At 40.5% G+C, this 14,720-nt stretch overlaps 1 protein-coding gene across 7 annotated transcripts in view; it reads right to left on the bottom strand.

Annotated features, from left to right (window-relative positions):
* herc1 (HECT and RLD domain containing E3 ubiquitin protein ligase family member 1) overlaps window positions 1-14,720 on the bottom strand; it is an 87,521-nt gene that overhangs the window by 33,272 nt on the left and 39,529 nt on the right. For all 7 annotated transcript variants that reach the window (XM_061277311.1, XM_061277309.1, XM_061277315.1 and 4 more), the window contains 9 exons: window positions 14,325-14,480; window positions 14,147-14,253; window positions 13,791-13,901; window positions 13,544-13,714; window positions 5,292-5,531; window positions 4,169-4,252; window positions 3,301-3,860; window positions 1,027-1,630; window positions 542-809 (listed from right to left, as the gene is read on the bottom strand). In XM_061277311.1, the coding sequence (XP_061133295.1) occupies window positions 542-809; window positions 1,027-1,630; window positions 3,301-3,860; window positions 4,169-4,252; window positions 5,292-5,531; window positions 13,544-13,714; window positions 13,791-13,901; window positions 14,147-14,253; window positions 14,325-14,480 (2,301 nt within the window). The remainder of the gene's footprint in view (window positions 1-541; window positions 810-1,026; window positions 1,631-3,300; window positions 3,861-4,168; window positions 4,253-5,291; window positions 5,532-13,543; window positions 13,715-13,790; window positions 13,902-14,146; window positions 14,254-14,324; window positions 14,481-14,720) is intronic.

Here is a 14,720-nt window from a genome sequence, read left to right as displayed (position 1 = left end):
AGGGCGCTCTGGGCCTGTGGAATAATTGGAACTGCAACTGACGGTGAGTCTGCCGTAAGCCACATAGAAGAGGAAGCACTGCATCTTCTACTTCCAAGGTTAGCGGAGTTGTTTATAAGTGACAGAGGATGAACATTTCATTGGATTTAATGATTTGGAGTGACGCAGATGAGTCGATAAACTTGTTAGCATGTTATTTATGCTATAGTTATTTGAATAACTCTTAATATGTTATGTCAGTGACGTTCTGAGTTCCTTGATTATGTGTTTATGTAATGTTAGCATACCGTACTGTTGTTGCCTTTTCTATTTTTATTTTAACTTGCCTTTCAAGATGACATGTCTTTTGGATTTTATCAAATCAATTTCCCCCAAAAGCGAATTATACTCCGGTGCGACTTATATATATTTTTTCTTCTTTATTAAGCCTTTTATGGTTGATGCGATTGATAATCCGGAGCGATTTAAAGTCCGAAAACTACGGTATATATGCACATGATTTTTTTTCTTTTACATATGATATCGTTTTTCATTTTCTCACCAGGTTTAGCCTTTGCCCCATTGGATTCCTCCAGCAGTCCATTGACCACAAGTTTGTAGATCATGGCCTGTGCCCTCTCTAAGTCTGACAGCCCAAGAGCACGCTTGATGGGGGAGCGCAAGACTGCCCGCTTCACCATATGACGCATGAGAAATTGAAGAGCAGCCCTCATTTCCACTTCTTCTTGGCATATTGGAGATGTTGCAGTTGTGCTTGCACTGCTGTTGGCATTAACATCAGCATTGTGCCCAGTGGATTCTGGTAACACCTTAAGGGAGATAACAAGTTTGAGTGATATCACTGATTTGAAATCAGAATAGGAGTCAGGGAGCAAAAGTCACATTTGAAATGAAGGCAAACTGTATTTACTTGTCTTTCAAACTAATTTTCTTACACAACTAAGCTTACCAGATGACAGTGATTTTACTAAACTAATTATTTTATCAATCAAAACCTAAATTACAGAGTTGCTGTATTATGAGTACCTTTGGTATAAGCAGAAGCTCAGCATATTTGCTGCAGCTAAGCAGCACACTGAGGGTCTTCATAGCTCCCAGGTACAGATAGGAAAGCTGAACCGCATGGATCTCCGATTGGGTGGCAGTAAAAGTGGGATAGGGCTCATGACTGCGGGATCCATGCTCGTGGCCTTTCTTCCTGTTCCCCTCAACGGGAGCATGAAAAAGAGTGTCGTTTCCGCCTACTCCACCACCACCAGCTGAGGAAATGTCACACTCTGACTTGGGTGCCACATGTGCCTTGACTTCATCCAGACTATGAGACACACGCAGATCACAGGTAACGGTATTTGGAACTGCTCCAGATGCAGTGCCAACATTGTCCCTGAGTTCATTATGGTTGGTCACTTCATTGTCTGCTTTGTCTTCACTACTGGTCGGCTCATGCCCTGTTGAGTGTGCATTGCGATGCTTCTTTTCGTGGCGCCGTGCACTGAGCTTAGCCGCTGTGTCCTCATGGATGCTGGTAAGGTATGTGATATCCAAAAGGAGCGAGGCTGTGAGGCCACGGAAACGTGTGACGTCGAAGGGCAAAGGCTCACAGGGTTCCAGGTTGTACAACGGCGTGTCACTAGGCGACCAGAAAATTTAGAAGCTTTAATGACGTGAGTCAAGAATTAAAACAGACAAAGGAAGGAAAAGGAAAGCGAGGGAAAAGGGCCAGAGAGAAAATTTGGAGGGATGGGAAAATAATGCCTGGGTTGGGAACAAAGTGTGCCACGAGACATGCATGTAAAAGAATAGATTATTAATGACGTGAAAGGGTAAAAAGTGGAAGTCTCATGCACAAAGGTTATGACAAGAAGCAGCTTGACAGAATAAAACACACAAAAATATTGTTTTAAAAATCCATGGTGTTACTATATATACCGTAGTTTTCGGACTATAAGTCGCACCGGAGTATAAGTCGCACCAGCCATAAAATGCCCAAAAAAAGTGAAAAAAAACCCATATATATGTATATAAGTCCCTCCTGAGTATAAGTCGCCCTCCCACCCAAACTATGAAAAAAAGCGCGACTTATAGTCCGAAAATTACGGTAGATGTCACGACTATTGTGTAATATTTTTGTCTTTAACCATTAAACATGCAATTATTCCCTGTATACATTAAAGATGGGCATTAAGGTAAAACTAATCATGTGATTTACTAAATAAGCAGAACAAGTCAAATATAAACTAACCAGCCACAACAATGTAATTTGCACAATCAAAAATTAGACAAACTGCTTTCTAAATGGTAAATGGACTGCACTTATATAGCGCTTTTATCTACACCACAGGGTGCCCAAAGTGGTTTACAATGCCTCACATTCACCCACTCATTCATACACTAATGGAAGGCTGTTGCCATACAAGGTGCTGCCAGACCCACACTGGGAGCAAATTGAGATTCAGTGCTCAAGGACATTTCGACATGGTCACCAGGGTTGAGGATCAATCCTTCAACCTTAGAGTTGAGAGGCCAACACTCTACCACTGAGCCACGGTGCCAGAGCTTTGTGATACACATCATTCCATCAAGTTGCACAAGCACACTAATGCAAAACTTTACTACAGGCAATAGACTGTTCTCAAATGCAGTCCTATAACAGCTTCCTGCTTCAAAAACTACAAAAGTTGTGAAAATGAAAACGCCTGGGAAATCTGATTATATTCACCTACTTCCAGTCTACATTATACGTTTTATACAACATATATGCTGTGCAATGAAAATATATTTTTAATTTGAAATGGCCTTGCAACAAACTTTGGTCTCTTACTTTTAACTTGGAAAAGAATTTGAGTAATGTTTCTCCATTGATCACAATAAACCACCATATCTGAATCTTAAGCATGTGGGCAGCCTGGGCACGTTCTCCATTTTAGAAAATGTTCATAGTTTAGAAGAGAATGATAATGTGATTTTCTTTACAATAAAACATCCATTTGGAGATCATTTTCAAAACTTTCATTCTTCACCAAAACAATGCTATTGTATAAATGAACGGCAAAAGTTTTTATCTCAAAATCAGGTCTGTGTTAGGTACCCCTCTGCCAGTTGCTGCCATACTCGGTCTGCATCCAATGTATCAAGATATATAGCAATTTGAAGAAAATAGCCCTTTCAATGAGAATTTTAGCTTGATTGCTCCTAATTCTGCTAACACTTGACCATGCCCATCCTTAACATATCCTAACAAATTATTATCTTTTATGTGAGTCAAAATAATCATACATACTTAAATAAATAATACAATACCTGATGGTGATCTCAGCCTCATCCCACTGTACCTTGGCTGAGGTGCTGCCTTCTTTTACCACTCCAAGCAAAGTTGCATGCCGTCCCGTCTGCTTGTGAACACATCGTCCACCAACACGGAGACCTGCATCCGCACCCCCGATTACGGCCAACACTGGCCATACCTCAGTGCAGAGTGTCGTCAAGAGGTGCTCCGAAAGCTCGCCTAAGCCATGTTGTCGTCCGTGGCGCCCCTTTTCTTCCTCATTCCTAATAGGTGTTTCGTGACTTTCTCGCTGGGTGTCATGCTCTTCGCGACTCTGCACTGAGCGACTCTTTTTCAGCCTCTGACCACTACTGCTAGCAGAGGCACATGCTGTCTCTCTGAAGCAAGGCTTGATTTTTTGAAGACGTTCAACCATGGTTTTGTTAATTCGATGCGTCCAGTCATTAGTGCGGTGTAAGATTCGTATTAACTGTGTTGTGGCCTCCGCCAGGACGGTGGCCATCGGGCTACAAACTGGGTCCCCGGGCAAAAGGTCTCGAGGTGTACCCCGCATCTGCATGTCACAGATCTTAACCTAGAAGGATTGCACAGTGTAAGATCAGAAAATATACACCTGCCTTTATAAAACAACTATATCCATAACAGACACGGAGGCAAGCGACTATTTGCTTTCTCATTGCACACATGAGAGAAACACCTAAACTATTTTTATCAGAACCAATTCCAAGCCTGACTTCCCCAACTAACAAACTACACAGGCAAATCTGGTCATGGAAACCAAAATTATATTGGGAGACATTTAATCATCAGGTATGTAATAATTTAGTGCTCAGTGAAACACATCACTTTTCTCTTGTGCGGTGTACACTTTTTTTCTCTTACCTTTTCCCCTGGGTTACTGCTGTAGAACATCACACAGGGAAATAGTTCTGTGGCGTCCACATCCTCAAAGGCTAACTTGGGTTCCTGTGGAATCACATATTAGCAGTTAGGGAGAAATACACAGTTATTTTATGCATTCCTTATGCATTTGCATGAGTAAGTTAATCATTTCATTGGTTTTCCAGAACTAATACAGTAAGCCAGGGGTGTCAAACTCATTTTTTTCCTAGCTTCTTTCCGAGGGCCATTATGACTGTCAATCCAAATAAATGTATGAGCACTTCATATTATACACAGTAAAAGCTATAAAACAAACTCACAAATAACTTGTTTTCAAATCAGATGAGTAAAAACTGGTCAAATATTTAAAAAAAAATATATTATTAAAAGTGAAGACAATTTGCAATTCTAGTAATGACACATAATTTGTCTTCGCGGGCCACATAAAATGATGTGGCGGGCCGTATCTGGCCCCCGGGCCTTGATTTTGACGCTTCTGCAGTAAGCTTTCTTTAAATCTGATAAACTCCAAAAAGATATTACAAATGTCATTGTCTACGCTGCAGTTTAACAAAAATATATATATAATATAAATATTCTAAATTTGCTGCTCCTTTTTTGTATTGGTCTCGACAGGTAAAGGAAGCTGGCTGTGCTGTACTGTAAACCTGTCGGTCCCAAATACCGCAGGTGATGTTAGCAGGCCAAGCACTAGCTAGCAAAAGCTTCCGAACCAGCACACCGGAAGTGGAGAATGCAATGGACCAGAGCAAGTACACTGACGCCAGCATGTTGCGTACTAAGTGTCATTCCATATTGCTGGAGGAGACTGACGCTGGGGACCACAAAAACACAGGCCTAATGTGTGTGTGTGTGTGGGGGGGGGGGGGGGGGTATACGTGGATATGTGTGTGTGTGTCTGTGTGTGTGGGGGGGTTAGGGTTGTGGCAAAACTCTGTAAATTGTCCACCTTTGTTTATAGTATGTCAACCTGTGCCTAGGTGATACATTTTATTGCAGATATGTTGCAATCAATTACTCAATAAATTACTGAATAAATTAAAGCTGACACTTGTAAATATGTGCGTTTTTAAAGCCATTAGAACCCATGTCCAGCTCTTACCTCTCCATTCTTCCCAAACGAGATGGTTCTAGCCTCCATGTCAAGGACACAGGTGATGAAGTCTCCCTGGGTAAAGCTGCTAAGAGTCATAGTTTGTTCGCCATTGTGATAGAGGTTTCCACTGTATGCTCGATATAGCCACATATCTGATGTGGTGCGGTGGTTGAAGTCATGCACGGGCCATCGTGAAACACCGACGCACGTGCCCTCATTGCCCCGATTCTCCTTCACAATGTAAAACTATGGGAAAATAAGAGCAACAATCAATCCAAAGAGGCACCAAATAATAAAACAGTTTTGATTAATGCGAAACATTCAATCACAAAATCAAACACTGTAAATATAGTAATTGATTGCAGTTTCTACAGTATTCAGATTAAAATGACTATCAGACAAGGCTGACTATCTGTTGATTGATTCAAATGTATATATTGTATGTGGCCTTTTTATGAGTAATTTAAAATTTAATTCACCTTTATGGACCCTACGTACCAACTCTTGAAGCCCTTCTGATCTTGCTAGAAATGCCGTACTATTGTTGTTTGAACAAACATAGGACCCTCACCCCCAGACATACACACACTCACCCCCCTGAAGAGCTTGGAAAGCTGCGGATGTAATTTATGATATGGAAATCTAGTTTAATGTTAACACAAGCATTCTTCTCTTGTGCTTGTCGCAAATGTATTGGCATGGCGACAACGCTGTTGTGTAGCTATGCCATTCAAATAACAATGGTAATACACACATGACTAAAACCCCTATCGCTACCAGTAAAATCTAATTTACTTTGAATTTTGTTTCTGATGCACGTTGAGGACGGGATCCAAAGCCAATTTTGCAATATCATTATATTGTTCGATCTTGTGCAAAATGGCACACAACAATGTCTACAATTGAGCCACCCACCGTTTCATAGAACATAAGAATTCCTCACATTATGTTTAATACTTTTATTAATAGTTAAATAACTCAAGTTATTCAGTCTGTTCATTTTAAATGGAGCAGGAAGCTAATGAAAATTATTTTTGTCGATCACTGGTGAGATGGGAAGTGCTGCTGTGTGCTGGTGCACTTAGTTTGTATACCGTATTTTATGGACTATAAGGCGCACCTAAAAACCTAAACTTTTCTCAAAGGCCGACAGTGCGCCTTATAGTCCGGTGCGCCTTATATATGGACCAAATTCCTAAATTTAAACTGGCCCGAAGCATTGTGTCATGAAATCAATCATGTGGCCCGCTGAAGACTATGAATCATGAATCAAAAAGACTATGGATCATTATTTTGCGATTATAAAGTAATTTGTCGCGTCGGAAGTTGAAATAAAAAAGATAAAATGGAGAATGATTTGATTTGGATTAAAAATCTGACATGATGCATTAATGGTGCGCCTTATAGTCCAGTGTGCTTTATATAAGGACAAAGTTTTAAAATGGGCTATTCATTGAAGGTGCGCCTTATATTCCGGAAAATACGGTACCCAAATTTGAGCCGATTTACAAGGCTTCTATGCAAAGTTCAAGTTTGACCACAAACATTTTGTCTGCTCATGAATGCAAATAACAATTTGGGATATTTTATTCATTTAAATATTTTAAAATGTAATAACTACAATAATATTTTAGCACTACAGGTGTAATTTTGGTTCAATATGCAAGTGTGATAATTACAAAAATGAGTTGCACTTGTGTTATACATTTCATATTGGCTGGTGGTCTAATACATTTTCTACTTGTTGGAATAATTTAAGTAAAGCCTTGTCATTTATGAGTTTATGGCTTTCCTTTTCATCTAGGTTCTTTCTCTTTAGTGACAGGGAAGTCTTTTGATCTCTGTCAGCCATATGTAACCTTCCTGTCCTTATGTTATCTGTGTGTTTTTGTTTCTGTAAGAAGCCTTCACTAACAATGAGCAGAGCTTATTTGCATAGGCGAAATGTTCTTATTTGGTTGAAAGAAACTTCATTCCTTTTAGTTAACTGTAGGTTTGGTTCATAGATGGTTACAAGTTATCCCATATTTACTCAATGTTTGTTAAAGTGTTTAGGACAAGTCACTCATTCTTATTGCGTGTTAATTTACTAAGTAGATAAAGTCTAGCCAAGGTTTAGTTGCATTGTTCCACAGGAGTTATCTGATCTCGCTCGCGGACGACTCGGCCAACAACTGGAGGAGAACAGATGGGCAAACTCTGCAGGGGTCACGGGCCGACAATGAAGTGCTAATTCACACCACACTACATTCTTTTGCTAATCAGCGTTGCTACAGACACAATCTCCCCTCCCTTTAGTGTAGCAACGCCTCTGTAACCAGGGAAACCAAAACATTAAATAGAGGAGCACGTGGAGGGAGAACTCAGAATTGATGGAGATTGTAACCGAGTTTCCTCTCTCTATCGTTCTCCTCGCGAGTAAACCTGTTCTGGTTCTTTTCTCCTCTTCCTTCCAGCGTGTGGTTAAATGTCTGATGGTATTTAGACCTAACATTTATTTGGTCCTTCGAGCCGGATGCCAAGACACCTGAGGATTCCAGCGGGCAGCAGCGGAAATCCAGAAAGACTGCGCGTGGCAGGGCCTCCATAGGTGGGGTCCTAGAATCCTTTTCAAGGGCTGGCTGTCTGCTCCGCCAGCTGGAATCCAAAGGTTGAAGGCAGTCCGAGGTGCAGAGGTGAGGAGAACCAGAGGGTGAGTTTGTTTTGGTTTTTTATTTAAAGAATGAGCGGCCGAGGGCTCGTCGTGCCCTATAAGAGTCCTAGGACAGAACGGAGAGGTCCGTTCTAAAGGTACCAAAACGGAAAGGTCCGTTTAAATAAAAGTTACTCAACGGAGAAGTAACTAAACGGAAAGGTCCGTTTAAATAAGAGGACAGAGGTGTCCGGCGGAGAGGTCCGTTTGTAGGATTAGCGTAGTCCGAGGGAAACAGGAAGTTAAACCGAAAGTCACGCAATACTGAATGATTGAGAGTGTGAATGGGAATGCGTATCACTAGATATAGTACTCCATATTAAAGCAGTGGGGAACACATAACGTGGTTCTGTGGACGCAGTAGGCAAGGATTCTCCACCAGCCACCAGAACGCTGGTAGAAGTGAGAATCACCACAGGATCTTTTCGTTATCCCACTGGAAACACCCGACTTTAGAAACCCCTATGGTTTTACAGTTGGGACCAAATTGATTAAAATGGGGAACGGGAAGAGTAAAACTAAAATCCGAGATACTCTAAAATGTAACGATTCGAAAATAATTGAAAGGCAGGATCCCAACCGATTAAAAAAAGATTTTGATAAATGGGTTAAAAAATATGAATTTGAGGGAGAACTAGAAGCAGTACAAGAGCAAGAAGAGAAAACACATGCTACAAATTCAAAACTAAAGATTATTGCGAAGTTGTATCCGCAAATGCAGGACACACACAAAATTGAGGAATCACCTCCTCCTTATGGGATGACGGACAGAGCCACTAGGCAGAAAAGCCCGCTAGAAATGGATTGGTCAAAGGAAATCAGAGCAAATTATACAGAAATAGGCAGAACAAAGCAAAATGATAATGAAACCTTTGATGAGTATCGAGGGCGCATGACAAAAGTGTTTAAAACACACAGTGGACTGGTGGAAGATAATGCGCCTCAAGGAGCTTATCAGCAACAATTAAAAAATGCCATCCATGTAGGGTCCAAGCCTGCAATACAAATTAGGGTGATCAATAATCATATAGGAATGAACACCGGAACTTTGGAGGAATACATAAATCATGCCCTCCATGCGGAAAAAGTAGTAATAGACAAACAAAAACGAAAACAAATGAAAGCTTCAAAACACACTTTTCTGGTAGACCAGGATAGTGACACTTTTTACCAAAATGCAGGCAGAGGACAGAAAGGCCAGAGAGGGCGAGCAATGTCTAAAGGAGGCTTTAGAGGCCGAGGAAGAGGAGTTGTGCAACCTCCAATAAAATGCTGGAATTGCGGAGAAAACGGTCACATGACACGTGACTGCACAAATGAACAAAGACAGTTATGACTAGGCCAAAATCAAATCAGATTTCCATGTAATGAAGTGGGAACCTGGCCGCCAAAATTAAGGAGAAATTAGCTTAAATATACAGGAGATATTTGTGTTAAAAGGATAAAGTAATACAAAGTAACACTTAAGTTAAAATTTGCAAAATAAATGGAAAGGAATTACAAATAGCTTTTAAAAGTAAAATAGAGAATAAATCTGACAAGTAATACGAGCAAAAAGGTGTTCTTAGTGCTTCTATGTGTTCTTATATGTTGTGCGTCATGCTTTTGTGCTGGTGTGTGTGTGCGTGTGCGCGCAGAGGATCCTCATGAATGGGTGTGTGTACGAGTGCGAGTGAGAGGTGTGTTCTATGGAATAAATCAGTCATGGAGAATGTTCTGGAGGCTGTTGAGCAATAATAGGAAAATTGAGAAGTGGATGATGGTGTGTTTAAGGTGGTTGGGGAAACTAAGATGAGCAGTGTGTGGAAGTAGAGAAAATAAGACGTGTTTGGCAGGAAGTGACTAGAATGGTGGCTTGATAGGACGAGGATAAAAGACAGCAAATGTTGTGTAGAAGACTGAAAGATGTTGAAGGTGAACATGATGGGGGAGAGTAACGGCAAAGTTGGCCTGCCCTTTGAGAAGGTGAAACTGATAAGCGTGCCTGCGCTTGCGCGTTGTCGCGGGGCGGGGCTGTCCGCGTGGGCCTGTGCTATGCTCGTGTGGGTGGTGGGCCGGCATCATGATTGTTGCAGGAAATGGCCAGCCTGTGACCAATCAACATTGATGCTGCGCCCCCCCCTCGCACGAGGGGGCTATGGCCGCGGACGAAGCAGAGAAAGTGTGCGTTTCTCAGAGAATGTTTGAATATTTGAAGCAGGGTGATGCTTAAGGAAGACATGACAATGTTTGCATTAAGGATGAAAGGCACTGATAAAAAAAAAAAAAGAGTATAACCAAAACGTCAGAGGAGGATGACGTTTGCGCAGCGTTGTTTGTTGGTATTGTTTGTGAGTTGTGTCTCTACTGTTTTTGTGTTGTCTGTGTACTGTAGGTGTTATGTGTTAAAAGGGGGAAATTGGCTAATATAGGTGCAAAAAAAAAAAGAATTTCCTACACTGTAGTCTATCTGATTTGCACCGCAAAACAAAAACGATTTTGTAAAAATAGGAAGTAAAAAAAAAAGCAAGCAATTAGGTTATGGGCAGAAACTATATTAATGAAACTTGATTAGAAACTAGCATTAAGGCTAGGAATTAATGCCTAGCCTTGATGAAACAAAATTTGAGAGATGGAAAGAACTTGCTTTCTGGAATTGGATGAAGAAAAATTATAAAATAATGACATTTTGAAGCTAAATTTAAAGGGTATAGTCAATTGGTTGTGTCAAGACTTTTAAGTTTTTACATTTGAGAATAAGAGAGCGATCGAGTTGAAGTTAAGAAACAACAACAATTAACTATTATACTAATTTACTGACGGTTATTTTGTTGATTTTTATCTTTTCCAATTAGTGGATTGGTTTGACACCTTGAGGAAGGAAAGATTAGGATGTGGAACACGGGTTTAGACAACCAGTTACACACGCAAAACATGTGTGCACTGGGACACTGAGAAGCATTTTGGAAGGTGTGTCAAATTGAATGGAGATGAAATCATATGTAGTAATACAACACTTTACTACATATGGATTCCCTAAATGGTACTATTGAGTTACATAAAACATACATTTTTATTTTTATTCAAATTGCTAAGATTCTTGTGCTAAACGATGAGAAAATGATTGAAAAGAAACTACAACTAAGCTAGTAGCAGTCCAATTGCCACGAAAATAGCTATATGCACGTGTGCAGGGCACACACGAGACTGATAAGGTGCCAAGACGTAACAAGCTTGCAGACGGAACTGCGTAGCTGTAGTGCAAAAGACGCTTCAAATTTTATACACAGAAGAAGCAGATTAAATTACTAAAATATTTTTAAAGATGTGCAGCAACAAAATCCATCGACTGAAATTCAATTATGGACGAAAAAAGGAGCAAGAGTGGAGAATGGTATCTATAAATGACCAGAAGACTGACCTATCCTCCAAGAAACATATACAAGCGGAGAGCAATATTGAGCCATGGTTGTGTGTCGCATGGCTCAAGAGGAGGGATAATGGGGCAGTTCAGTCAGCTTTATACATCATGTGAATTTGATTCATATTCAAAACAGTTAAACAGTTATAAAAATTTTTTTGAAGAGCTTGTTTAACATGTGCTTAACGCAATCCACAGGGTTATAGTGCCTGGTCATAATAGATGCATTCTAAAAATGGATTGAATTGGCTTCAAAATAAACACTGAATGCCTTAACAGTGGCAAAAACGTTATGTAAAGAAATAATAGTTTGTCAACAACTGCTGTAGATGTTAAAGAATGGAATCAATATCTCGAAAATGAATGTGGATAGTTTGTTTACTGATTGTGAAATGTGTGACAGAGTGTTCTATATAATATCCGTTGAATGGAAGAAAAAGAAAAGAAACCATTGTTTTTAGAGAAAGTAGTCAACCAAAATTGTATATGTATCGACATGCCAAGATCTGGGAAAAAGCTGGAAAAAAACAAAAATATAATGTCTTTAAATTTGAGAGGCGACGATGATCTGACTGAAATTGATGCAATTAAAATCCCCAGAGGAGTTCCTGATTAATAAGAATTAATTGACCAAATTGAAGCGGGATGGGAGTCCTCCATTTGCTGCTGGTGGACGATGAACAAGAACGTTGACAGGATAAAGTACATCCATTGCAACATGCAGAAATTGGGCAAACAGACACAAGCGGGACTTGAGGCAGTGCGCGAACAGCTAGCCACGCCTTCCCTAAGGTTAATCCAGAACCGCAATGCTCTTGTTATGTTGTTGTCTGGGAAAGGAAGGGTCTGCGCAATGTTCAGGGAACAATGCTGCACCTTCATCCAGAATGACACCGCCCCTGATGGGAGCCTGACGAAGATGATTGCAAACTTGCAATCCCTCAACACGAGGATGAAAGAGCACAACAAGTGGATGACTGCTTTTGGGAAGTATAAAGCCCTTGTGTCCTCAATTACTCCTATACTCACCTTTTGTGGATGTTGTTGTATTCCATGTCTCCGTGCTCTGTTTAATCGTCTTATCACTACAGCAATCTCGCCCATGGACGACGAGATGGGCCGGGTATGCCTAATGTCTGAACGCCAGCATGTTGATGATAACGATGATGATGATGCATTTTTTGCACTTGAGTTCACAGACTTTTCCCCAGATCTGTGTGTTTCCGAATGATAATATCGCGACATTTATCCTTTTTTGGTGTAAACTTATTTGTGCCATACTTGTGATCCGACAACTGAAAATCGAGAGAAGTGGTTGTTTTTGGTGATGTAAATATTGAGCAAATATGTGATAAACAGGAGGGAAATGTTGGAATAATTTAAGTAAAGCCTTGTCATTTATGAGTTTATGGCTTTCCTTTTCATCTAGGTTCTTTCTCTTTAGTGACAGGGAAGTCTTTTGATCTCTGTCAGCCATATGTAACCTTCCTGTCCTTATGTTATCTGTGTGTTTTTGTTTCTGTAAGAAGCCTTCACTAACAATGAGCAGAGCTTATTTGCATAGGCGAAATGTTCTTATTTGGTTGAAAGAAACTTCATTCCTTTTAGTTAACTGTAGGTTTGGTTCATAGATGGTTACAAGTTATCCCATATTTACTCAATGTTTGTTAAAGTGTTTAGGACAAGTCACTCATTCTTATTGCGTGTTAATTTACTAAGTAGATAAAGTCTAGCCAAGGTTTAGTTGCATTGTTCCACAGGAGTTATCTGATCTCGCTCGCGGACGACTCGGCCAACAACTGGAGGAGAACAGATGGGCAAACTCTGCAGGGGTCACGGGCCGACAATGAAGTGCTAATTCACACCACACTACATTCTTTTGCTAATCAGCGTTGCTACAGACACAATCTCCCCTCCCTTTAGTGTAGCAACGCCTCTGTAACCAGGGAAACCAAAACATTAAATAGAGGAGCACGTGGAGGGAGAACTCAGAATTGATGGAGATTGTAACCGAGTTTCCTCTCTCTATCGTTCTCCTCGCGAGTAAACCTGTTCTGGTTCTTTTCTCCTCTTCCTTCCAGCGTGTGGTTAAATGTCTGATGGTATTTAGACCTAACACTACTCTTTTCATATTAATAGAAATGAGGGCAAATCATAGCATTGTACCTTCCAGTGGTAGCAACCAGAAGAGATTCCAGTGGAGGCCAAGCCATAGCCTTTACCCCCACTACCATGTGTCAGCCCTTGTCCATTTTCCACCACACAACACTGAGCCTTCTCTGGGTCAAAGGACACTTCTTGGATGGGAAGGTTTTCCTCTTCTTCTTCAGCCTCTCCCTATCAATTAGATGTACGTCAGGGCCACAAATAGACATTGACCTATTTTACGGAAATAACGTTCTTTCTTTCCAACCTGCAATTTCAGTTCATGTATTTTTTCTTTTATCTGGACGGCGTGCCGGGCTTGAGCAATGGGAGCTTCCCACATGCAGTCAGACAACAGTGAGAATAGCCGCTCAACGACCTGGAAGAGAATATTGTCAAGTCAGTGTGCGTTTTAAATATTTTAGAGCATACAAACTCAACATCCATCCTTGCTAACCCTAACCCTCTAATTTCAATACATCATCATTCAGTTTCCGTTAAATTATCAACATTGTCAAGAAGTGAGTGAGGAATGAGTAAAAACAAAATGGTACATGTTTAATATTGAGAGAGTAATCATTCTCCTTCCCATTGCCTATTACCAATACTCGTGGACTTGTATACCTGTGTCATTTGTTCATCCTCCATATTGGCCTCACATGCAGGTAAGACAGCTTCCAAAACATGGAGCGCTAAAAGCCGGGTTCTTAGGTTCCCAACCAAAGGCACCCCTACAATTCAAAGAATGTAAAGAATGTAAATGTCAGGCCGACTCCCAAACCACTGAATGACATGATCTTACCAGAGCAGCATTTCTGTGCGGCAATATTAAGCAACACTTCAGTCCATTTTGGGGAGGCCATCTTGGACTGGATGGCTTTTGAGGACACTACTCTCCTTAGGAATACTAGAAAGTCTCCCAAGTGTAGCTCAGCAGTATGTTGCTTGCGTAGTAAAGCTGAAAAACAACACAATGACCTTCAACAAAATGTGCTTTAATCAACATTCTAAATGATTGTCTGCGTTTTGAAACAAATTCCTACAGCTGAAATCCAAAGTTTATATACTACTACAAGACACATATTCATACGTCCTCCACTGTCTGATCTGGAATCGACAAAACATTTCTTGTCATAGGTCAACTAGGATCACTAAAATTATTTCTATTTCCTCAGTTTCCATTGTATTCATATTTTCA

This window comes from Syngnathus typhle, linkage group LG4, assembly GCF_033458585.1.
Source record: "Syngnathus typhle isolate RoL2023-S1 ecotype Sweden linkage group LG4, RoL_Styp_1.0, whole genome shotgun sequence".
In the NCBI taxonomy this organism is placed as follows: domain Eukaryota; kingdom Metazoa; phylum Chordata; class Actinopteri; order Syngnathiformes; family Syngnathidae; genus Syngnathus; species Syngnathus typhle.
This window is presented reverse-complemented; position numbering and strand designations above follow the sequence as displayed.